We start from the raw sequence: 24,369 nt of genomic DNA on the forward strand, positions 1-24,369 counted from the left end.
AATATCGACAATCAAAATGGTCATTTTTAACATTTTAGGTGTGGTTATATTAAGGGTGGTTTTTAGGGGTCTTGCCGAACTTTCTCACTCACTCTATAATTAATTAGGGAAAAAAAAGATAATGTTTCACGTTTTTATATTTTCAAATATCGACAATCAAAATGGTCATTTTTAACATTTTAGGTGTGGTTATATTAAGGGTGGTTTTTAGGGGTCTTGCCGAACGTTCTCACTTCCTCTATAATTAGTGAGATACAAAAAGAGAATTTTTGACGTTTTTATATCTTCAAATATCGACAATAAACATTGTCATTTTTAACATTTTAGGTGCAGATATGTTAAGGGTGGTTTTTAGGGGTCTTGCCGAACTTTCTCAACCACTCTATAATTATTGAATTAAAAAAAAGAGAATTTTGGACGTCTTTATATTTTCAAATATCGACAATCAAACTTGCATTAGGCAGGTCTAAATAATGGGTGATGTGTAAGGGTAGGTAACCCCTTAAAAAAATTTTTATTCGACAATTCTTTCCGACAGAATATTTTTTTTGCCGTCCTAATTGATTTAGGCAAAAAAAAATTGAAAAATAATTTTTTTTAATTTCGTTCAAATGAACGTTCGTAACTTCAAGTACATTAAAATAATTGCGTTCAAAATAGTGAACTTCCAACTAGAAAAGTAAACGACACCACTTTCAATATAGTGGTTTTACAAAATTTTGGGAATTAAAGTCTCAGAAAATAGGAAATAGTTTTATTCAATTATTTCCTACTTTCAGAAATATACTGTCCCAAAATTTTGTAAAAGCACTGCATTTACAAAAATGCAATGGATATTTACAACAAATTTTTTTACAGTGTAGCCTCAAACGTTATCCGATATAAAGAAGACAACAGATATGGGAATGTAAACAAATCTATTTTGAACAGCAAAAAATAACGAGTTTTAAACTAAAATGATCAATGTGCCGACATTGAAGTTGAATTTTCAAACCAAAAAATATCGAATTTTCAACGAAAAAGTTCCATTTACATCCAAAAAGATGAAATTTCTACTAAAATTTATTGCCCTTGATATTTAATTTAAAGTGACAGAAATTCCCCGACTTTAGTCAGAATTTTTTTTTTAATCCCTGTCCAGTATAATCCCCTGATTTAATTTGATTTTTCGTAAATTCTTTTACCCCCATTCATTTTTGAAAAGTAAAATTATTTTAAAAGAGCCTTTCCTTTTTTCTAAATTAGAAGTTAAAATAAAAATAACAGAAGCAAAACGGAGCTAATTTCGACAGATGTATATCGCCCCGAATTTAATATCGCCAGCTGGCCATCGAAATTGACTGAAGGGCACCCACACCTTCATTCAAAAATAGACGTCCCTACCACCTGGTGGATATCGTTCTAAAAAAGAGCTCTACTAAAAAAACACCAAAACTTCGTTTTTAAAAATGTACAAATTTTTTTCAAGATTTTCTGAAATGCGTCTGTCATTGCAGAACTGTCAGTAGTACAACAGAAGTACCTCATCGAAATCGCTATTTGCAAACAAAGTAAAAGCAAAGGGTCTAGTAAGTCTAGTTCCAAAGTTTTCCTTTGTTGTAAATTCAGGAAAAAGAAAAGGCCCTTTAACCCCATTCTAAATGCGAATTTCAACATTACTCTAGAATCACTTCACAACCTAACGAAGGTAGTTTTACTCTAAACTAAATGTCTAAAGTTTGGGATGGGGACATGAAACAGGCAATTGTCCTATGCAAGTGGACCGAGAGAATAAAACCATTAACAAGCAAACATGCAATACTTCACAGGTATACACGTTACCTGGAACTTAATTGGCTGCCTAGATCCTAGAGATTGCAATATGGTCCAGAAACTTAGTGGCGTTAACAGGAATTCTACCGGTTCTAATATATGACTTAGGGATGGTATGGGCTCAATGGGTGACAAAGTCATTATCGAATTCAACGTACATCTATCCTTAAAGTCCCATACAATTCTGACAGTAATGAAATTGGAAATAAAAAAAAGGCTGAAGAAACAAAATCATTCGTATAGAAAAATAGAAAATCGACATAATATTTCAAATACGATTAATTGATCGATATAGCTTTTGAATAATTATTAAAAAAATTAATGAACATTATTAGGAAAAGTGTAAATGTATGTTAGAACAGAAAAACAGAGACCCGCAGGTTGAGCGACACTGAACAACGTCACAAATACCTCTCCCCCTTTTCCCTCTTCTCAATACATGACATCGAGTGCGCCTCGCTTCTCTCTCACACCATTCCCCCTCCCTCAAGTCTTTCATAAAGCTTAATCGGATTTTCGTTTTTTATGGCTCCATGGAACCATGATTGAAAATTTTACTGATAAGAGTATAATAATCCTTAATCCTCGGTCTACTATTAATGAATATTTCTTAGAAGATCCATTTATCCCCGAGGGATACGTTATTCAACGTTACCTAACTTTTCATAATATCTTCAGAATATAGCTCCTCTAAATATTAACATATTAAAACGTACGAAATTCTATCAATTAATTGAAACTTATAAGCATGTGAATAAATGTTAACTGTATTTGATTTGATTAATAAATTTATCTAAAGTTGGGAACTTTCAATTAAGTACCACTATCGAGCAATAACTCTGTCACGCCTTGAGCTAAAAATGGCTCCCTTGATATTTAATAATGTTCTTAAAGGATTTCAATATTGCGATTAAATGTGCGCAGTTTCAGATTAAAAAATTAATGCAGAATAATTTATACTTTACAGTGAAACTTGATGGTTTTCAATCGGAAATTTATTAAGCGCTGAGGGCGAAACTTAAGATCTAGATTGAGAATCACTGATGGCAATATCTTCAACCGGGTTTGGAAGTATTTATTAAGTGACAATTATGTTTCGACATATAACCTTGAGATGTTTTGCAATACATGTTTAACGAATAAAACAATATTGAATTTTACTGTCAATGGGGTATTGTATCGATATTTTGTCATTTCATACTGCAGACTTTTAAAGCGAAAATTACAATTTGGAATGTCAATTCAAATTTTGCACAATCGTTTTTCAAGAAGTTTCAATTTAAAACCTTACTTTCAATAAAACCAAATTATTGATTGCCCAGAGAAAATATTGAATTAATTGAATAAACATTTTATATAAGTTTCAATTTTGAACTTTAATCCATACTTGAACTTCGAAGTTGAATAAAATTTAAACGAAGTTTTTATTCAAACCATTTGGCTAGTCGTCCCGAAATTCGGGATGACTAACCTGTTTTCATTATATGTCTAGTTGTCCCGAAAATTATGTATTTTTTCAATTTTACTCCTTTTGAGTTAGGCAAAGATTATTAAAACTGCTAGTTGTCCCTGGACAAAATTCAGAAAAGAAAAAAACTAAAAGTTAGGTCGTTCGCAGCATCATTTGAAGCATCATTGATCACAGAAATAATGTAAGATCACACACCTGTCCCTTTTCCAACGCCCCGTGGGGGGGGGGGGGGCACCCCTGTGACTAGTCACAGAAATAATGTAAGGTCACACCCTGTCCCTTTTTACAACACTTCCTAGGAAAAGTAATTAAATAAGCTGCAGGAACGAAGATCATTTCATGATTAGCACTGTATAAATTGATTAACAGGAATGAGTGTTTTCTATCATATTGAAATAAAAGTTTAATGATGAGAAGGCTGCAAAATAGTGCGAGGCTTAAGGACTGAAAATCGCTATATTTTATCAACTATAATTGCACTATTAGCATTCTTTCAGAACTATTGGGTAAATGGTGAAAATAGGCTAATTGTCCCGAATTTCGGTATGACTAACATTTTTGGTAATTTTTGTTTAGTTAAAAAGATAAAATTCATAAAATGCATCCTTTTCAGGACAACTAGTCAAATGGTAAAAATAGGCTAGTCGTCCCGAATTTCGGGATGACTAGCATTTATCTTGATTTCCGGCTAGTCGTCCCGAAATTCGGGACAAGGCGCAGCCAAATCTAAAGTCCAAAATATTACAAGTATTTTTAAATTGCAAAAAAACCTAGATTTAAGAAATATGTGATTTAAAAAGGATTCACGATCTAAAAAAGAAAGCAATTACTTTTATCAAAATTTAAATTTTTTGACTTTACATGGCCCTGAATTGCTGTAAGTACTGACATTTGGGTGCACCAAATTACCAGCTTCGGAATTTAAATTATAAATATTCAAACGCTCTGGAAATTGTGCAAACATTAAATTGTTCAATTTTCAGCTATCCTTTTCAATTTTTCACTGTTCAGGCTTAATTAAAATGCTCAATTTGTAAGGGCTTAATTTAAACATATTAATCATTGTTCAACTTTTGACCCAAACACCGTATTCTTTCTCATTCTAAATAATTTGAGGAGGATTTTAAACTTGACAACTTTTTAAGTGGATTTTAGCTAAATACCATTAAAAGTAATAATCAAAGGATCCTCCAAATGAGCGTCACTGTCGAACAATAACTTCGTGCCGCCGTGAGCTCTCAAAATGGCTGTCCTCAGCTATTATTACTCGGGGAAAAAACGAATGTCGGCGCTCACGCTACGAGTAGAGACAGCCAAGGCCCTGAACGTAGAATCCTCGTCGTTGAGTCTACTCTTCGTATCGAAAACATTGTGGTTCTTTGAGCTCTTCTTTATTTTTTTTTAGAAAAAAAAAAAAGAAAACAAAAGAATAAAGAAAGCGCTTGTTTTCGAGTTATCCTGTCTAACGCGATAGTGCCGTTTCATATTGTCCCAAAAGGAATGAAAAGAGATTGTGATGCAAAAATACGACGCATTTTTGATAAACGGGTGACAAAATTCAAGAGGATGATACAATTTAGCGCCCTTAAAGAACAGGTAGAATTTTCCTGAGGAAACTAGAAATTCGAAGTTGGGAAAGTTTCTTACGTCCTCTACGAAACGTAAAATTCTAGTGAACTCCATTTTTTGATTTCTTTCAGAAAACGAAGGTTTGGTCAGTTCTTATAAGAAGTAATATATATTTTTTTAATATTTAGGGATTCCTTTTCGTTGGAAAAATTTAGATACCGTTTATTAAGTCTTTTTTTATATTAAATTAACTCTTGTATAGAAAAAACATTCAACTTTATATATTTTTTAAATGAATTCTTTAATTTCGAATGCATGCTGTTCATACATTTTTTTCTTGAGACTGAATATCAGAGACAAATGAAAATAAAAAGAGTAAACTATATATCTTCCTTGGTAAACAAAATACTTCCTCATACCAACGAAGACCTGCAATTCGTTCAAAAAAATGCCATGAAATTGACCTAACGTTTTCTCGATTATATAATCTACATTTCAAACGAACCACTATATCAAACTATGCAAACTATTACAGTAACTTCAAAAATATAGATTGTCGAAGTTCTTCGCGTGCGAAATTAGAGAAAAATACAGTCCAAAAACATCCGTTTTGAAGAATGTTTCTTACTTTCCACCTATACCTAAATCCTATTCAAATGATCTTTGACTCGAGATGGGAACAAGACCCACGTTTCGTGCAACAGAGGCCCAAGTGGTAAATTACGGGTATTTTGTGAAACTTGCGTGCTCCAGGGGGCTTAGGACCAAGAGAGGGAGGGGTAAAGGGACCCACCCAAGTTCGCTGGCATTATCAGGGTCGCATTTCCTTTATTTTTATACGTTTCAAAAGCAATTTACTTAATAAAATGAAAACTCGAACAAAAATGTAAATAAAACCAAAATTCGGTAGTTTTTAGGGTAAAAATAATTAACTTGAAAACCTTACACGGCAATGTTGCTTTTTTAATACCTTGGGATTAAAAAATTGTTTAATTTTAAGACCGTGATATCCAACATTTTTCGGTACATGCAGCATCTACGAAATGTGTACATAAAGAAAACAAATTTTTGTACATAAAGTTCTTAAATAGTTAAGGCTGATTTCCAGAAAGTTGACAAGTTTAAAATAAGATTTTTGAAAACAAAGCAAAATATGTGACTAATAACATATACTTAAAAATGTGTATAATAGATGTTGATAAAAGAAAGAATCGGCGTTCCTAAATTTATTTGAACTATACAAAAATTTCCGAGAGTGCACAATTAGGTATTTTCACTTAATCACAAACTAATTTCACTTTGTCGAGCGATGAGGGGACTAAACCTTATTTTGTTAATACCTGCGTAAAAAAGGGGGTTTTATTGTAAGTACATTTGGAAATTATTTTCTATTTTTCAAGAAATATTCAATGAAATAATAAAATGATAATAATTATTGTTTATTGCGAAGATATTACTGATATGAAGTGTGGCCCCATACAGTTGTAATCCATTCTGCACTTGTTGGGTTCAAATTTTGGGAAAAGGTTCAAAATATACAAATTTAAAATATAAAATATTTAATTAAAAACGTTATATACATATATATTTGAAATTGAATATAAACCATGTACAATGTTCAGGGCTACGTGACACTGGCATATGCCCTTAAAAACTTCAATGATTAAATTTCAAACACTATCCATTCAAAATTGTCCAATTTTGATATTTTCTATTTGAAACTTTCAACTCAAAAGTGTTAAATTACAAACACTCTTGACAAAAAATTGTTTATTTTTAATAGTTAACCCTCGAGTGGTAAGGTGGGGTCAGCGCCAAACCCAGGATGATTTGAAAATGTATTTTTATCAAAAACCAACTCATGTTACAGTATTAGACTACTGTTCTTATTGTTGAGTAGAATTTGAAATTCACCCATTTTAAAAGTTTCAATAGTAAATACTTAACATCGAATTTTGAAGTGATTTAATTCAATTAGGCAGTTTCTCTTCAGGGTCATCTAACTTCACTTCGTTGAATGATGAGGGAGAAAACAATGTAACAAAACTTCATTTACGTGTTATCTTCATAACGAATAATAATTACTATCGTTTTATTATACCATCAAATAGTTCTTAACAAATAAAAACTATTTTTCAAATACACTCATATAGAAAAAATGAGTTTTTACGAAGATATTAGAAAAATAGGGCAAAAATGGACCGAATCACATGCACTTGGTCATTTATTTTTCCCTCAGCAATCAACGAAGTGAAGCTAGCTGGGGATTGAAGTTAAAATACCTAAACATTTAAATGCAAAGTTATTTATTTGAAATATTTTTTAATCAGTAAGTGTTCAAAATTCATCAAATTATTACTGTTTTCAAAACATCTTAATTGTTTATTAAGTTTCGTATTTCAGTGATTTCCATGCTTCAAGGTAGATTTGTACTAAATGAGTTGTAACTAGTTTGGATTAAATTTGTAATTTTGGACATTGTCGACCGGAAATATCACATTTAAATACTGTAATTCTACAGATTTTGGGGATTGTTGGATGCAACGAAACTCTCAAAACCATTGGATTTTTTTCCAGAAAAGCACAAATCTTACCGTTTGAAGTGCTCTCTTATGCGATCCTCACGGATGTTTTCCGGCAGATTTCCAACCCACAGGTGACGTGTCTCTCTAACCATTTTGCTCCGAACTCTTCATTTGGGATCGGATGTTGTGGTATCGTTTGGCGGCACTGTACAACGACACACAACTCGCCCGATTATCCTCACTTCACTTCACAAAACCATCACTGCACAATCAATCGAACTTCTCTCCCAATAAGAATTACTCCTCAAATAATCAAATCACAAAATATCTCGCCATGAGGCAGAGCCAGTAACGCTCGCTTCCGAGCGAGCGACCGTTACTCTTGTTCCTCGACTCCCCAGGTGCCAAAACACCTCTTTCAATCTCAATTTCCCTCTTTATTTTACGAATATTTTTCTTTTCCCACTTCCCTTTTTGAAACCACACCACTAATCACTGCCTTGAAATTGCTGACCCCGTAATATTGGGCTGCAGCAAAAACTGCAAGATTCACCACTAGCAGCGGCAACGAGGAGGAGGAAGACTTTTTTCGGACACCACATCGTACACACTAAATTTTTACACGCCACACCAGATATTCACATCCCGTTCTGATCGCGACATTTCACTCCCGAATCCCGCCTGCCTCCTCGTTAACAAAAAAACTACGTTTTTTCCCGCGCACTACTTTTTAAAAAGAAAAGCTCAGCTATTTGTGGACTAAGCTCTTTGAAAGCTCAGCTTAAACTTTTTGAACTTTTAAGACGTTACGTTTGGCGTGCCTTGGGCCTTCCACTGACAAATCGCACAGAGGAGTTACATCCACTGGGCTGAAGACACTTGGGTACGTTGTGTTATCCGGGTTTTGTTGGGAAAGGAAGATGATAACGGTTGTGATAACTCGGGGGAAAATGTGCGTAGACACATCTATCTACCTAAATGCATGCACATTACACGCAGAACGTGCTTTATTTAATTACACTTGTGTAGCGATAATCGCTTCGCGTACTTGTTTCGTTTCACTTGGGTATGTACACGGACGGAGCCTAGCTTCGCTCCTGTTCACTGCACTACTCTATTCACAGTGACGTCACTGGCGGGAGCGTTAGCGTGGCTCGCTAGCCAGGTTTTGAGAGAGTCGAGAGTGGGGATGGGAGCGAGTCTACCTCGAGAGAGGCGGCCCGCCTATCGCTGCCGCTCGCTTGCTCTGTGGAAGGGATGACGAAGATATGCTGGAGTGGGGGAAGGCGAAATGGCGTTGAGGGAATCGTAGAATCGAAACACGCACAAGTAGGGGGCATCAGGGATGAAAACTATAGTTCCAGGGCCCTGGTTTGAACAATTAAAGCTTCGTGCTTTTTGTCCGCACAGATTTTTTTTAAGGATAGATTTGTTCGTTTGAGAGAGCTTTGCCTTTTGAGAGAATATCATACTTTGGGTTCCCTATTTTTTGACATTGTTAAGGACTTTAATTTAATAGTCATCATTCTTATGTAAATAACATAAAGAGTTAATATGATTTCAACTCAAGTTCTAAAATCAATTTACTTACAAATGTACGATTTCGATTGGAAAACTTTTGAAATTCAATAATTTTGGAATTAAAAACGTTTAAAATGGTATAATTTAAAAATCTAAGCCCTAATGCTTAAAGGTTTTAAATTGAACATTGTTAAGATCTTAAATTACAATAATTTACAAATAATTGACAACCTCAATACGTAAAAAAATTCAAAAACAAATAATTTCAAGTTTACGTATTTAAAATTCGAAATTTTCTGATTAAATCCTGCGAAAACACACATTTTCAAATCTAAAGCATTTAAAATTGAACGATTTTAAATTTAAAATGTTCTAAATTAAGAATCTTCAGATTGAAATATTCCAAATAAGTAAAAATATTCTTTCATTTTTTAATAATACTAAAACTACTCTATTCTGAATAAATACTCAACTATTTTGTATCGGAACAAAACTACATTATCATCTTAAGGACTTAAAAAGTATATATAAAAACAATCAATGCCTGCCTCAGCCAGAGTGGCGCCCGACCTCGCCAAACTTCCATTCTTTCCCGCTTTCTTACACAATTTGTTGACATCAATATTGAGTAATAACATTCTTACGAATTTCATTCATTCGTCAATTTCGGTTTTCATATTTTGTTTATTTTTATTTCAAAAGCAGTGGAATTAGGTGATATGAACAAGAGCTGTTTTTCCGCTATCAAAAAACGTCTCAGCACGTTATTAAAAACAAATATAATTTGCGTGGTATAAACAGTGGATACTGAAGAGAACCGACAAAAGGCTCTTCTGGAGAAAATTGCTTCTGAAACTTCATAATAAGAATCAGCGATTCAAAAAGGTGTGAATTATTTATTATTATTAAATTCATATTATTCGAATATTCATCAATTCATAATAACAACTTATAAATCCTTTATAATAAAATAAATAAAATTCTTAGTTTTTTACGCGTTTTCAGATTTATATAATAATGAATAATCTGAAAGATTCTTTTTAAAATATTAAAAAATTGCCATTATTTGTCTAATATGTCACTCTTTATATTTAAAAATTGCGTTTTCGACTGTCATAATATTGTATATTCCTATTACATTTATTAATAATCGATTAATAAAATGTTAAATTCGAGGCATTGTTGTTAATTACTAATTCAACAGTAACAAATATTGTAAAAAAAATTTTCAATAAAATTCATTTAGTTTGTATAATCATTTAAATAATAGGGTGATACCATTTTTATCATGAATTATATGGATGTAATTAAAGTAGACAACCACTTACAAACACTTACTATTAAAAAAAAAACTTTAAGTGAAATATTATGAGTGCAAGCTTTTTCAGACTAATATAATTTCCAATACTTTCTCGGGGCGTCAGATTAACTGATACTGATTTCTTTTTAATTTTATTTCAGTTCGTTATTTAAATTGACAAATATGCACCACTAGTATTCAAGATGGTTGAGTTCTTCTTTTTACCAAGAATAAATAAGCGTCTCTCAGGCTTGTTTGAAAATAAACATGGGGTTGGATCGTTCAAAAATAAAGTCGCATACTTGTGAGTTATTTGGGGATGATTGTGCACTTATGCAGATATATGAATCCCAAAATATTAATTAAATATACGACTGATCCTTTTATTCAATTATTTTTTAATTTTCCTTTTCGAAAATGCCCTTTCTGCATAAGGGGTCGACCAAATATTACCTAACGCTTTTAGGGGGAGAGGGTTCAGTCTAGACTTACGGCAATGGTGAAAAACTACAAGAAAAAAAAAGAAAAACAGAAAAAGCGTCACATAGGGTCGAGGGGGTACAAAATCGCCGGAAAATTGCGTCACGTAATATATGGGTGCCCCGTAATGAAAAACTATCTTCATTAGAGCTGAGATTTATATATGATGCTTAAAATAATGCAAAATGTCAAGTAAGTCTTTCCGAGATAGCGAGCATTACTAAAGCAGATGTACCAATTCAACTGGATCAAACCTTTGTTTCATTTCACAAACCGCGATCAAATAGCTGCTTTTATATACCTATTATTGAAGTGGATTATTGAGGATGTGGCAACGATTTTGTAAATATAAAGCAAAAGGAGAGTTTTTAATTGTTGAAAACATCTCCTTTAGGTTTGGGAAAGGCCTCGGGAAAGGCGCCCATTTATCCGCCCCTGGTTGGGTGCAAGAGGAAGGCGGGAAGGAGGGATAACGGGTCGAACGAGCTAACCCGAACCCCTGTGCCAAGCTCGTCTCACCACCTCTTTCTCTTTTGCTCCTCTTTCTCCACTCTGTTAATCTCTCCTTCTCTCTCCTACAACCCAACCCAACCAAGCTCATGTAGGTAGGAACGAACGGCGACGGCGACAACGACGACCGTACATCCACAGCTCTGAGTCCGAGACCTCTCGATCGTTCTTTCGTTCAATGTTCAATGTTCAATTAAATCTTTCGTTGCTTTTGCTTCGCTTCGAACCTTTCCAAGACACTATTCCAACATGGTCTAGCGACCTGTGAATCCCCTTAGCGACAAGCTAACTCTGTCCACTTCCTCAAATCATTTATTTGCAACAAATTCGGATTGCTCAAGTCAATCCCGTTTCATTCGACTTGAGTGTTGACCATTCTGGTTCCTCCTTTATATTTCCAGTTTGTCAAATTATTCTGATCATGATTTCTCAAATCCAGTTTTGCCGATCTTTCTAGTTTTTCAATGAACCCAGTCCGGTTCCTCAAATGAGTCCAGATCCTAAAATGGAACCATTCAGGTTCATCGAATCTGGTTTCTCAAATCGTTCCATTTTCAAAAACTCAAACTATGTTCATTCCTCAACTTCCCTTAAATCATTCCATTTTTTTAAACTGAAATCATTCTACTTTCCGACTTTCTCAAATCAAACTAAGATGTAATTTTGCAATCGTACCAGTCTGTTTCCTCAAATTAATCTATTTCCTCGAATAGACGATTGAGATTCCTTGATTCTGGTCTCTCAAATCATGAATTTTTCAAAAACTGAAACCATAATCATTCCTGAGTTTAATTCCATTGAAAAATTCGATTTTTAAAAACTGGAATCATTCTACTTCTTGACTTTTTCAATTAAAAGTAGGATTACTCTCTTTTTGCAATTATACCAGTATGGATCGACAAATTAATCTATTTTCTGAAATAAAATGATTCAGATTTCTTGAATCTGGTCAGTCAAATTATTCCATTTTCAAAACTGAAATCAGGTTAATTTTCTTAAAATATTCCATTTTTAAAAACTTAAATATATTTTACTTTCTGACATATTCCATTCAAAATAAGAATATTCTACGTTTGCAACCATACCAATGTGGTTCCTCAAATTAATTTATATTCTTAAATGAAAATATTCAGATTCCTTGAGTCTGGTCCCTCAAATCATCTACTTTCAAAACCTGAAACCATGGCCATTCCTCAAGTCAATTCCATTCAAACAACGATTTTTTTAAACTGGAAACATTCTACATTCTGCCTTTTTCAATTCAAAGCAGGATTGCTCTCCTTTTGCAATCATACCAGCATGGATCCTCAAATTGACCTATTTTCTAATATAAAATGATTTAGATTCCTTGAATCTGGTTTCTCAAATAATTCCATTTTTAAAAACTGAAACCACTTTAATTCTCTTAAAATATTCCATTCTTAAAAACTGGAATTATTTTACTTTCTGCCTTTTTAAATTACAAATAGGATCATTCTACTTTTGAAACCATACCAATGTGCTTCGTCAAATTAATTTATATTCTCAAATTAAATTATTTAGATTCCTTGAATCTGGTCTCTCACACCATTTCATTTTTAAAAACTGAAATCATCTTCATTCCTCAAGTTAGTTTCATGGAAACATTCGATTTTTAAAAACTAAAATCATTCTTATACTTTCTGACATTTTAAAAATCAAAGTACGATTACTCTCATTTTGCAATCATATCAGTATGGATCCTTAAATTAATCTATTTTCTAAAGTAAAATGATTCAGATTCCTTGAATCTTGGCTTTCAAATCATTCCATTTTCAAAAACTGAACGCACGTTAACTCTCTTAATATATTTCACTTTTAAAAACTGGAATCATTTTACTTTCTGACTTTTTCAATTCAAAATAAGATATTTCTACTTCTGAAACCATACCAATGTGCTTCCTCAAATTAATTTATATTCTCAAATAAAATGATTCAGATTCCTTGAATCTGGTCGATCAAATAATTTCATCTTCAAAAACTGAAACCATGTTAATTCTCTTAAAATATTACACTTTTAAAAACTGGAATCGTTTTACTTTCTGACGTTTTAAATTCAAAATAAGATTATCATTCAGAAAATTATTCAGATTCCTTGAATCTGGTCCCTCTAATCATCTACACTGTAAAAAATATTGCTAAAAATTACATTTCATTCTGTAACTTTTTCCTATGATTGTTGTCGCAAAATTACACGTTTCTTGTAAATTGACAGTGACTATTAAAGGAATTTGACCATAAATGAATGAAATTTACAATGAAAGTGTAATTTTTCCACAACAATCATAGGACATAAAAATACCAGTGATTTTCGTGGGAATTTTACACTAAAGTGTAACCGAAATAAAAATGTAGTTTTACAATGTTTATGTAAGCTTCCAACGATTAGTGTAATTTCACACGCGGAGTGCAATACGTTTTACAGCAACAATATAAAATTCCATAATCAGTGCAAAATTGTGCAAAATTTTAGCAGCATTCGAAAATATATTTGAATTGAAATCGTGGATTGTGCTGGGTTGAGCACATCACAAAGGCAAAGCGCAATGTGTTTTACTTATATAAATTTGTTCGCATGTTTAGCTTGCTTGCGAAAAAAAAAAATAATTTTGAAGGTTACGGCTGTTTCGAGAGCAGATGATATAAATTAGGATGCGCCTATTTCGCCCACTGATCATAACCCTATAAGTTTGATGCGTATTTGTTTTGTAACAGCAAACCAAACAAAAAGTTAACTTTTTTCTGCGTCATAAACACATGGCTCCTTTTATTTATATATCTTATTATTCTTACGATTAGATTTAATTAAAACATACATTCAGCGATTCAAAATACCCGAGCTGGTCATTGCGCATGCGCAACCTTTCACATGCGGCGTTTTACAGCGTCTCTGTAATTTCACGAGCCGAATGTAAAATTCCATTCTTCCAAAACTGCTTTTCACCATCTGTGTGCGATTTTACACTATTGTGTTATTTCTACCTAATTTTAATGAATTTCCCACAGTAATCGCTGGTATTTTTATGTCCTATGATCTTTGTGGTAAAATTACATGAAACTTTTTACACTGTACTTTCCCAACTGAAACCATGTTCATTTCTCAAGTTAATTCCATTGAGACACTCGATTTTTAAAAACTGGGATCATTCAAACTTTCCGAGTTTTTCAATTAAATGTACAGTACAGATATACTTTTACAATCATAACAGTCTGTTTCCTTAAATAATTATGGACTCAAAATTGAATTGCCTAATTTTACACTTAGTCCAGGTATCTGTCGTAATTCAAAGAACCCGCATTTTTTTGAAAAAGCCGAAAATCCCCAATTCTGAAGTTTGTGCTTTGGAACCGGTTAATTTTACAAAAAAAGGGTTTAAAACTTTAATTGAAACAACCGCAATTTCGAGTGATTCTAAAAAAATGCAATAATCTAGCCCCGATAGGTCATAAGTTATGACCTTCCAAAGTTGAACACTTTTGACCTACTTTTTAGGGCAATTTACTCATGTTTAGATTTTTCAAAATACTTCGTTTCTCGGCGAATCTACGTAAATGGTGTAAGAGAAAAAATTATAGAGCAGGAAATTATGCGTAATTCATCTAAAAAATAATCTTCTAGTCTTCATAGATCAAGAGTTTTGACTTAAAAATACTATTTGTTTGTATTAGAAAATTTACTACGACCGTATTTGAGCCTGTTGATGGGAAATATGCATTTGTATATCATTAATAGTACACGTTTTGGTCCTGTCTTATAAAAAAAAAAAAATTGTCCAACCATTGTTTAAATAATACGCTTCACACTATCAATTGTGTGCATATTTTATGTATTTACTTTGTGAAAATTACTTCCAGAATACCTGTTGTCAAAAGTAAATGAAGAAAAAATATGTATAAATTAATTGGTTTTACGTTGTTTATTTGTAATTCATAAAAATGTTATTGAAGGGATTATTTTTACAGCGTATTAATTTATGTTAAGATTGTCAAAAAATAATAAAATAATCATCGCTGAGGAAACAATTATTGCTAAATTTTGATAATAAAAGAATATGAAAATAAACTTAATTGAAGTTTTAAACATTTTCTTGTAAAATTAACAGGTACCAACGTACAGATACAAAATTCGGAATTAGGCTTTCCCCTCCACTTTTTTTGAAAAAAATACGGGTTCTTTGTAGGATCATACTCGGCACCTATTGGAGATAGGTTTTTCTTTTTAACTTTTGAGAATTTCCTCTAGTTTAATTTTGGTGATGAACATTTAGCTCTAAAATGCAATGTGGCGAGTCAGTCTACGCAAACACAATTTTTAAAAATTTTTTTCAAAAATATCTCAGAGACACACTGGTGTCTTTTTTAGAAAACCTGGAATTTTTATCAGGACCCCTTAATAAACCGTTTTACTAAACAAATGCGTAATACCTGCTTAATACGAGATGTAAAATTACCAGATGCCTGGGCTAACTCCATAAATACTACAATTACATCTTTGTTAGGTACTTAGGGCCTACTTCTGCTTTGAAAACAGTCTATATTTTTAGTGAAAAAGTTACTAATTTCAATACTTTTGATGTGAAACGACTTTTTTTCGAATGTTTGAGTTCAAATGAAACAAATAAAAATTTTACACAAAAAGGATTTATTAATTTATGGATTCTAGTAAATATGGAGCGTGAAATGTTCTAAAATGGGGCAATTCAATTTTGAGGTTAAGGCTCGGTTTCAAACGCCTTTAAGGCCATGTGATGAGTTGGTCACGTGACCAGATACTAAACTTACCTAAATTTTTTTATTTACTATTTTATTTACTAACTTATTTTCTCACGAAGCACCACATCGAGTTGAAATTTTGGGATAATAAATAAGAAAGACTAAGAAAGGTGGCTCTGGTTCTAAATTTTTTTAATTATGAAAAAAGTTTTTTTTTCTAAATAATATTTTTTTTTGCTTTTTTCATAATTCTCAAAATTTACGACCAGGCCCATCCTTCATAGAGCTTCTTATTTATTATCCCAGATTTTCAACTCACTGTAATGCTTCGTGGGTCATAGGAAGCACTAAGAAAGATGAACCTGATCACATGACCCACTAATCACATGGCCTTAAATCAATATTTAAAAATATAAGAAAAAGGAATACTTTTTTGTATAGATAGATAGATAGATAGATAGATAGATAGATAGATAGATAGATAGATAGATAGATTAATTTTCTTCTTTCCCCTACTGATTCTTGTTTTTTCTCTAGTATTCACACAATATTTTTAAAAATATTGATTTTTATTTTTTTAAGCTGTGAACAAATTTCTGTTTAGCTCCGTTGGAATTCAAATACTGGTCTTCAGATTGCCGGTCTGGTCTCTGAAAGACCGAAATTCATTTTTCATAGCCTCCTATAAGCGAATTCTATCGTAATTCTATTAATACTCTAAGATAAATTGTCTAAATATTTCAATTTTGTTTTTGGTGCTACGTTGTTGAGCAGATCTTTACAAGTAATTATAATTGAGATTAGCTTTTTCTCTCTACATGGTCTTTAAGAAAAAAGTGATTAAAGATTTATTTTTCTGTTTTTAAGTTGTAATTGTTCCATGATTGTTCCTCAACTCAAATACTTTGATACATTCCGTTGTCTAAAACTGGAATCATTCTGCTTTCTGGTATATACTTTAAATCTAATTTCTCACATCATACAACTTTTTCAATATTATCTGGTTTGTGATCCCCCTAATTCCTTCCATATTTCCAATTTATCCAATCAGATTTATCGCGATTACAAATATCCAGTTTTGCAGAGCATTCTAGTTTTTCATTCATAGAATTCTGTTTTCTCCTAATAACTAGTTGGTTCCTCAAGACCATTTCAGTTTATCATTCTGCACTGAAGCAGTCCATTATTATTGTTGTAAAACCGCCAATCTTATATATCGAGTCATTTCAATATTCCGCTTTTTCAGAACTGAAAACATTCTAGTTCTCCACAACATTCCTGGCCCTCAAACCACTGTAATTAAATTCAATTCCCCAAATAATTTTGGTTCTTACAATCGCATCAATTATTCAATTTCAGAAAAGCAGAGTTGCGACAAAACCTCAAAGACCTGGAAAAATTCATGGAATTGTAAACACTTTCTAAAAATCCTGGGAATCATGGAATTTTAAAAATGTGACTGGAATTTTATTAGTCGCTGCTTCAAAGTCTTAAACGTTATTTTAGTACTTTAAATAAAATTTGTTATTTTTTAATTCATGCGAATGGATCTTTTTACTGAAGAAAAAATATGATTCTAATAATTTCAGAATTTTAATTATAAATCTTATGTTAATATTATTAGGAATTGTTTAGAATTTAAAAATGATTAGAGAGCCCTTTGGATTTGCATCAACTAATAAATATACGAGGAATTGTTGGTAATTTAGTCTGCGATCTGTAGAATGTTTTGTCTGGAATTTCTACCAAAGTAGATCTGGAAAACCTGGAAGTCATGGAGTTTTGAAAACCGACTTTTGTAGCATCCCTGAAAACGTGAAATGATTCGAGAAACGAGAAGTTTCATTTTTTGAAAAAGGAATGATTTAAGCCTTAAAGCAGTTGTCGTTCCGAAAATCAAGCCTGTAGAAAAAAAAGTTTTATATGCAATTTTACTGTTTCCAACTTGTAAAATAAGTAAATATTCTCAATGTATAGTTATTTGCTTAAATAATGTTTTTTTTAAACATTTTTTAAACGCGATTTTATACATGGAAAATTTTACTTGTAAAATTGGAAACAGTAGAGTTGTAGAAAATGTCTTTAAAAAAATAAGCCATCAATGATTAAAATACGATCTCTAGTTTTTAACGGATCTTTACGTTTTGGCACTCACAGAATCCGAAAATCATAAAATATTGTCGGTGTCTGTCTGTATGTATGTATGTATGGTTACCTGAATGCTGTATGTAAACTTAAACAAATTTAGAGCATTTTCAAAATTTGAAATTTGTTTTCTTCAAATTTTATACGTTTTTGTCAACCTTTCTTATGGAAGGACAGGAGACTTGCCAATTACTTAAATAAAATTGTCAATTTCGATGGAAATTAGAAAAGTTATATAGTTCCGAAAATTTTGAAAAATAGAAAAAGAACTCTGATAGATTAAGAAATTTAATTTGGATTTTTCAATAGATATTAAATATATCTAAGAACTATGTTAGTTAAATTTTTCGTTTAGACAAACATTTAAAAAGTTAGAACATGCTCAAAATTAAAAAAAAATGTTCATACGTTTTAGAAATTCTCGTAATGACATTTTTAATTTCGATAAAAATTAAAAAAGTTATATGCTTTTGAACATTTTGAAAATTTTCAAAAAAAAAGAAAAAGAAAAAAAATTTATTTAATAGGTTAAGGAACATCAATCTAAATTTCAATTAGATGTAAAATATATGTATTTCGAAACTATCTCATGAAATTGGTTAATTAGACAAAAATTAAAAAGTTCGATTATTTTCTAAAAATTGCAATTTTGGTTTTTAAACGATCCGTAAGTATAAAGCGTTATTTTTAGTAGATTTGAACAAGATTTACAAATTATCTTGATCAATTTTTTCAATTGTACACAAATTATCGAGCGGGAAGCGCGAGTCTCACGATGAGAATGTAATGCTTAAAGTCGTAGCTGCTTTGAGAACCTTCTTTAACAACAAATGGAAAAATTTTTCAGTTCCAATTAATGGCTGTAATTTCTCAGAAGTTTGAATCACAGTTTTCGATTTAAGCAATAATATTTATGAAATTTGAAAACTGTAGTTAAAGTGTACGCATTAAACGTACGAAAACGAGCACAAAGCGCGCCCGTATGCCATAGGCTAGCTCAAACTTGGCGCGCATCGCCCAACGAGGATGTGCCCGCGCGGCGGGCATATTTTTAAAATTGAAAATAAACTTTTTTTATTTCAAATTACATCATCAGTAATGTTACATTGATTAGGTATTTTTACTTCAATCAACAGCTAACTTCACGTCTTAGATTGCCAGGGGGAAAACAAGGGACCAAATGCATGGGATTCGGTCCATTTTGGCCCTATTTAGCTAATATCTTCGTAAAAACTCATTTTTTCTATATAAGTGTATTTGAAAAATAGTTTTTATATTTTTATTACTATTTAATGAAATAATAAAATGACAATAATAATGATTAATTACAAAGATATTACAGAAATAAAGTTTTGTTCCATGCATTTGATCCATTGTTTTCCCCTCAGCTTTTATTAAAGCTTTTAATCTATTCTTTGACATAACTAGAATCAAAATAGTAATTTGTGAAACCAGATTTTTTGAAAATTTTCTCGAATCTGAAAGACCAGAATGCAATCAGTTTTCGAAAATATAAATATTAGAAGAAAAAAAACTAAATTTGGAAAAGTGCTTTTAATCCTGAAAAATGGAATGATTAAAAAAATCAGATTATCAGTTTAGAAAAATAAAGTGATTTAAGAAACGAAAAATTCAGAAACAAGAATAATATCAGTTCTCATCAATCTAATAATGCATATTCCAGTTCTGAGTAATAAGAATGTTTTCAACTGATTTGAAAAACTATATTTGATTGCTAAAGATATACCGGAAAGACCCCAAATAACTATCAAATTCTAAATTTATTAACATTTTATTCCATTTTAAAATTATATCCATTAATCTACCCTCGTAGTTTCTTTTTTTTTAAATTCTTTTTTCCCCGTCCTCAGTAGTCAACTAGAGGCCCAGAGGAAGCAAACATTGGAAGGCACTCCGCGCTTCCCGGAGGGCTTGGAAACCATCAGTTTCTGTATTTTCTTGTTGAGTCCTGGCGTAATTTCAGCTTCTCGGTGTTTGCTCCCATGTTTGCATTTCGCACCCGGGCGACACTTCTCTCATACAAGTATTACATTGCTTGCTTACATTCAAAATCGATCGGAATCGCAAGCAAAAGTTTCACGCAAACCATGGATTTGGTTCGGACTTGATTTGACTTGGATGTTTAATGGCTGTACTACTGAACAAATCCTTTGGTTTCGAGTTGAAGCAAGAGCCCAAGAGAGCAGGTACTCGTGAAAGTAGTACGCATCCTCGTTTCGTCGTTGGTACTGCACACACATAACGGTTCGTTCATTTTATATACAACATTCGAAGCCTACTAGTATACTGTACAGCTGAGTGTACGCCAAAGCAGTTGTACAAGTCGACTAATAATGCTTGTCATAAGAGTGATCGGGTCACATGACCTGAAGTTAGCGATTTTTCGTCAATTATCTTTGATCTTGTTATAAAGGCTGTATGTATGTATGTATGTATGTATGTATGTATGTATGTATGTAATTTGTGGCTCATTAATTCATGAAGAGAGTTATTATTTAAAATAGGCCGTGGGGTCGAACTCAAGAAAATACTCTTTGTCACTCTTGGTTGACGATGATTATAGAGGTGGTCGAGACATCTGGCATGGCTGGATTTTCAGCTGGTGGATTAGTGGTTCCATCTTCTGGCGAAGGAGAATAATATTGTTGGTTCTGATCGATACTTTGCCGACTTTTCAAGATTGTTGCCCGTGGTTACATGTTGTTTACAGGTATCATTGTTACCTCCATGTACCTAGAAACTGTTTGGATTTTTGTTGTTCGAACATTCTGTATTTTATTGGCTTATTGCAGAAATTTCTTCCTAAATTCTTTAATTCAAATAAAAAGACGAAAATTAAAAAAAACATTTATGTTAAAATATCTGAAAGTAAAATAAAAACACTTATAATAAAATTAGAATATAAAAATCCAAAGAAGTTGAAGCAGACAAGTTTTAGACATTCTGAATTTGTATCCCATTTCGTGTGCTTCTAAACGTCAAAGTCAAAATGACATTTATTAATAATTTATAGATTCTATTCTTATTTTAGTTTGTAATAATGGCTAAAACCGACGAAACATATAAACAATATTTCGAAGAATCGGAAGAACCATCAGTCACATCATCTGATTCAAATGAAAGAAAATTAGCCCGCAGACTGAGAGTTCAGAGACGTCAAGATGCTCTAAGAAAGTAGGTAGTTTTAAAAACCTCAAAACACTTTTTTTCTTAATATGCAGTTTTTTAGGAAAGACAGACCGGAAGAAGAGCAGGATGAGGATAAAACACTATCAGAAAAGCAAATTATTGCAAGTGCAGAGTATTTGGAAAAATTAATAACTGAAGGAAATGAAGTGGTAATATGCATTTTTCTGAACTACTTATGTAAATAAAATTTCCCTACTTGAATCAAAAATTTAATTTTTAATAAAACATTTTAGACTTCGAATGTAAAAATAGCTAACGATGCTCGAGAACTTGATCGTCGAGGAAAAGAAAATGAAACTCGAAATAACTTGTTACAAATGTTAGAAGAAAATTCTAAGCAATGTACAGAACGTTACCAAGAAATTAACGAAAAATGGTCCTCTATTCTTGAGTCGAAAGATCCTTTGGACATTCATGCTGCGATGATGGCTCAAAATGAAAAATGTCTCAAAGTTCTTGCAATGAAAGATTCTGCAATTTCAGAACTAAAAAAAGAATTGGAAGAGGCAGATGCGAAATTTAACTTGGATCAGAAGAAGCAGACTGAAGATATAGATATATTAATTGAAAGAATCGACCTCCAAGTAAGTCTTTCATCAAATCAATTTCACGAATAAAATAATAAACGACCGTCCTTGAAGAAAATGAAAATATAAAATATTAATATCCTAGGTGAATTCTATGGCGAATGCTTACCGTCGAGAATTAGTTTTGATAGAGAACGCTTTGGACTCTGAACGAAAAACCTTTTTGCAAACTTCTAAAAAAAAATGGGAGAGTTTGTTTAGTCAAAGAAAAGCGAATGAGATTAATGGAATTGAACAAAGAAAAGTAATTATGAGGGAATTTGAAAAAGAAATGAATAGAGTGATGACTGAACACCACGAGGAATATAGAGCTCAAAAAATAAAATTGGAAACTGAGTGTCAGAAGCTCCAACAGCAGATTCAAGAGATGAAGGCGATTTGCATGTTGAATGTTGAAAAACTTAATTATAATTACGCTGTTCTGAAAAGACGAGAGGACGAAAATGCGATTATTAAAAGCCAACAAAAAAGAAGATTAAACAAGTCGGTTTTATTTGTTTATATGATAATGAACTATTAAAAAAAAGTTGATTTAGTTCACAGAATAAGAATAATTTGCTGGTATTCAATTTCTTACCGCAATTTTTAGACTTCAGGACATCATAAACGATTTAAAAAAAAGCTACGTTGATTTAGAAGAGAAGACGAAACTGGAAATACAAAAATTGACAGACCAAGTTTTGCGAGCTCACAAAAGTATTTTAGAACTTGAAAATAAGTCTGATCATTTTACCGCAATTAATGAGAAACAGTATTTGGAAATTTGGGACATGAATTCAAAAATTGCTGATGAACTTTTGCAGAAGGTATGACATAAAAATATTTGTTATAATACACATTTTCGTAAATTTAAAGTATCCAATACTATTAAAAATTGTAAATCACTCTAATCTTTTTGTTTAAATTTTTAGATTTTAACAGCAGATAAAATAATATTTGAGCAAGCTTTAGGTTTGGAATGGGAACCTCCAGAGCAAAAAATTCTGAGAAAGGAGAATTTGCCGTCTTACAGAAAAGCAATTGCTGTGATTGAACAAAGTAAAATCTTATTTCATTCAAATAAAGTCATAAAGTTAATTTGCTTTCTAACAATTGCCCGACTTCTAGAAAAAATAATGGTGGCCGAAAGAAACAAAATGTGTGAACCATACAGTCCAGCTAAAACATTGGAGGAAATTAATTTAGAAAGAAAAATGCTTTTACGTATCGTGGAACAAATTTCAGATCGTTCTGGATTTTTGATTGAAGAAAAATTGCGAGCACTGCTTATGAAACAAAGCACGGAAAATCGAATTATTATAAGAGTTGATAAAGTTTTACAGGTTGAGAAACGAAATTATTCAATTTCTTGGATGTAATTAAAACTAAAGTAGTGTATAATTAGTTACCAAATAAAATGTTGTAGGCTTTGGAGATAGAATCAAAAGAGGACATTGAGCTGCTTTTAAATTTCTTTTTGCCCTACGCTTACTGTCCAATTTGTATAAATCAGGAAAATGAATCTGATAAAAGTTTTTCCGACAAAACTTCAACCTCGAGTATAAAAGAGTAATTTTCTAATGAATTACCAACTAACATTTTAGTTAGTAAAAGCTTTTATGTTGAAAAATTATAAATACCATTTTAGAGAACTATATGGAAAACCAGAAGAACCTGAAGACGAAAGGACAAGAAAATTAATAGAAACAGTAAAAGAAGAAGTGACTGCAGTTTCTACTCATTGCGGATCGAGTGAGAGCAGTGGAAGTATTTTTACAGAAAGTACAGATTCTTCAGTTTCTGTAACTGATAAAGCGACTATCGAAGGTAAAATTATTTTCCTAATTAAATTCTAGTACTTACATTTTTCCTATTCAATTTTCCTCGTAAAATTAATTTTCAAGGATCAAAATCAAATGAGGATTTGTCCTGTGACTCTTTAAGCGACTCAAAGAAACAAAAACTGCTTTGCGAAGAAGGGCATTTATTCGAAATACGAGTAACGCATGTAATAAAAGCTCTAAAAGAATTCGTAGAAAAATTTCATTCAGTCAAACAAGGAGAAGATTTGCTCACATTTAAAGAAAAATTAACACAGGCGAAATCTACAATTTCAAGAAATATTTCGATTGAGGACGTCACAAAATTTTGGGCTAGATACAGAGAAATCGTTAACGAAAAAAGAGAAAGACTTTGGGCTGCACTTTTGGTTGGATTAAATAAATACCACGAAATTTTAAAAGAACGACGCAAGTTGAATACAGAAACTGAATCGCTCCGGAGACAAAATGCGGAACTGCAACGATTATTGGAAGCTTACAAAAAAGTAAGTACTTTTCTAAAAGTAAATACTCAGAATTAAAAATTGCTTTTAAACTTTAATTTTCAGCCTGAAAATAATTTGCCGATCTTGCGATTGAAAAGAGAAGACAGCTGATTTTAATTGTATCATTCTTTTAATTGTAGATCGTACTTTCATAATTCACACAGAATTAAATAATAAATGACAATTTCATACCTTCACGAAAT

The 24,369-nt window shown here is 31.9% G+C and overlaps 2 protein-coding genes across 9 annotated transcripts in view; one reads left to right on the top strand and one right to left on the bottom strand.

The window, feature by feature from the left end:
• LOC117179831 (protein split ends-like) overlaps positions 1-8,498 on the bottom strand; it is a 192,095-nt gene extending 183,597 nt beyond the window's left edge. For all 4 annotated transcript variants that reach the window (XM_033371972.1, XM_033371971.1, XM_033371973.1 and 1 more), the window contains exon 1: positions 7,447-8,498. In XM_033371972.1, coding sequence (XP_033227863.1) covers positions 7,447-7,529 — 83 coding nt within the window. In that variant the 5' untranslated portion in view covers positions 7,530-8,498. The remainder of the gene's footprint in view (positions 1-7,446) is intronic.
• Positions 4,762-24,368, top strand: LOC117179833 (dynein regulatory complex protein 1). 5 transcript variants are annotated; one of them, XM_033371975.1, is made up of 13 exons: positions 4,762-4,997; positions 20,590-20,795; positions 21,117-21,259; positions 21,315-21,423; positions 21,508-21,858; positions 21,947-22,344; positions 22,451-22,667; positions 22,773-22,899; positions 22,969-23,183; positions 23,267-23,409; positions 23,489-23,667; positions 23,745-24,166; positions 24,230-24,368. In XM_033371975.1, exons 3-13 carry the CDS (start codon positions 21,126-21,128, stop codon positions 24,275-24,277), a joined length of 2,343 nt encoding a protein of 780 aa, XP_033227866.1. In that variant the 5' UTR covers positions 4,762-4,997; positions 20,590-20,795; positions 21,117-21,125; the 3' UTR covers positions 24,278-24,368. The 5 variants fall into 5 exon arrangements, with proteins under 5 accessions (XP_033227866.1, XP_033227868.1, XP_033227869.1 ...); XM_033371977.1 differs by having other exon boundaries at positions 4,762-4,992; XM_033371978.1 differs by having other exon boundaries at positions 4,762-4,879.
• Position 24,369: the final 1 nt, after the last annotated feature.

Source organism: Belonocnema kinseyi, chromosome 9, assembly GCF_010883055.1.
Source record: "Belonocnema kinseyi isolate 2016_QV_RU_SX_M_011 chromosome 9, B_treatae_v1, whole genome shotgun sequence".
NCBI classification, from domain to species: Eukaryota; Metazoa; Arthropoda; class Insecta; order Hymenoptera; family Cynipidae; genus Belonocnema; species Belonocnema kinseyi.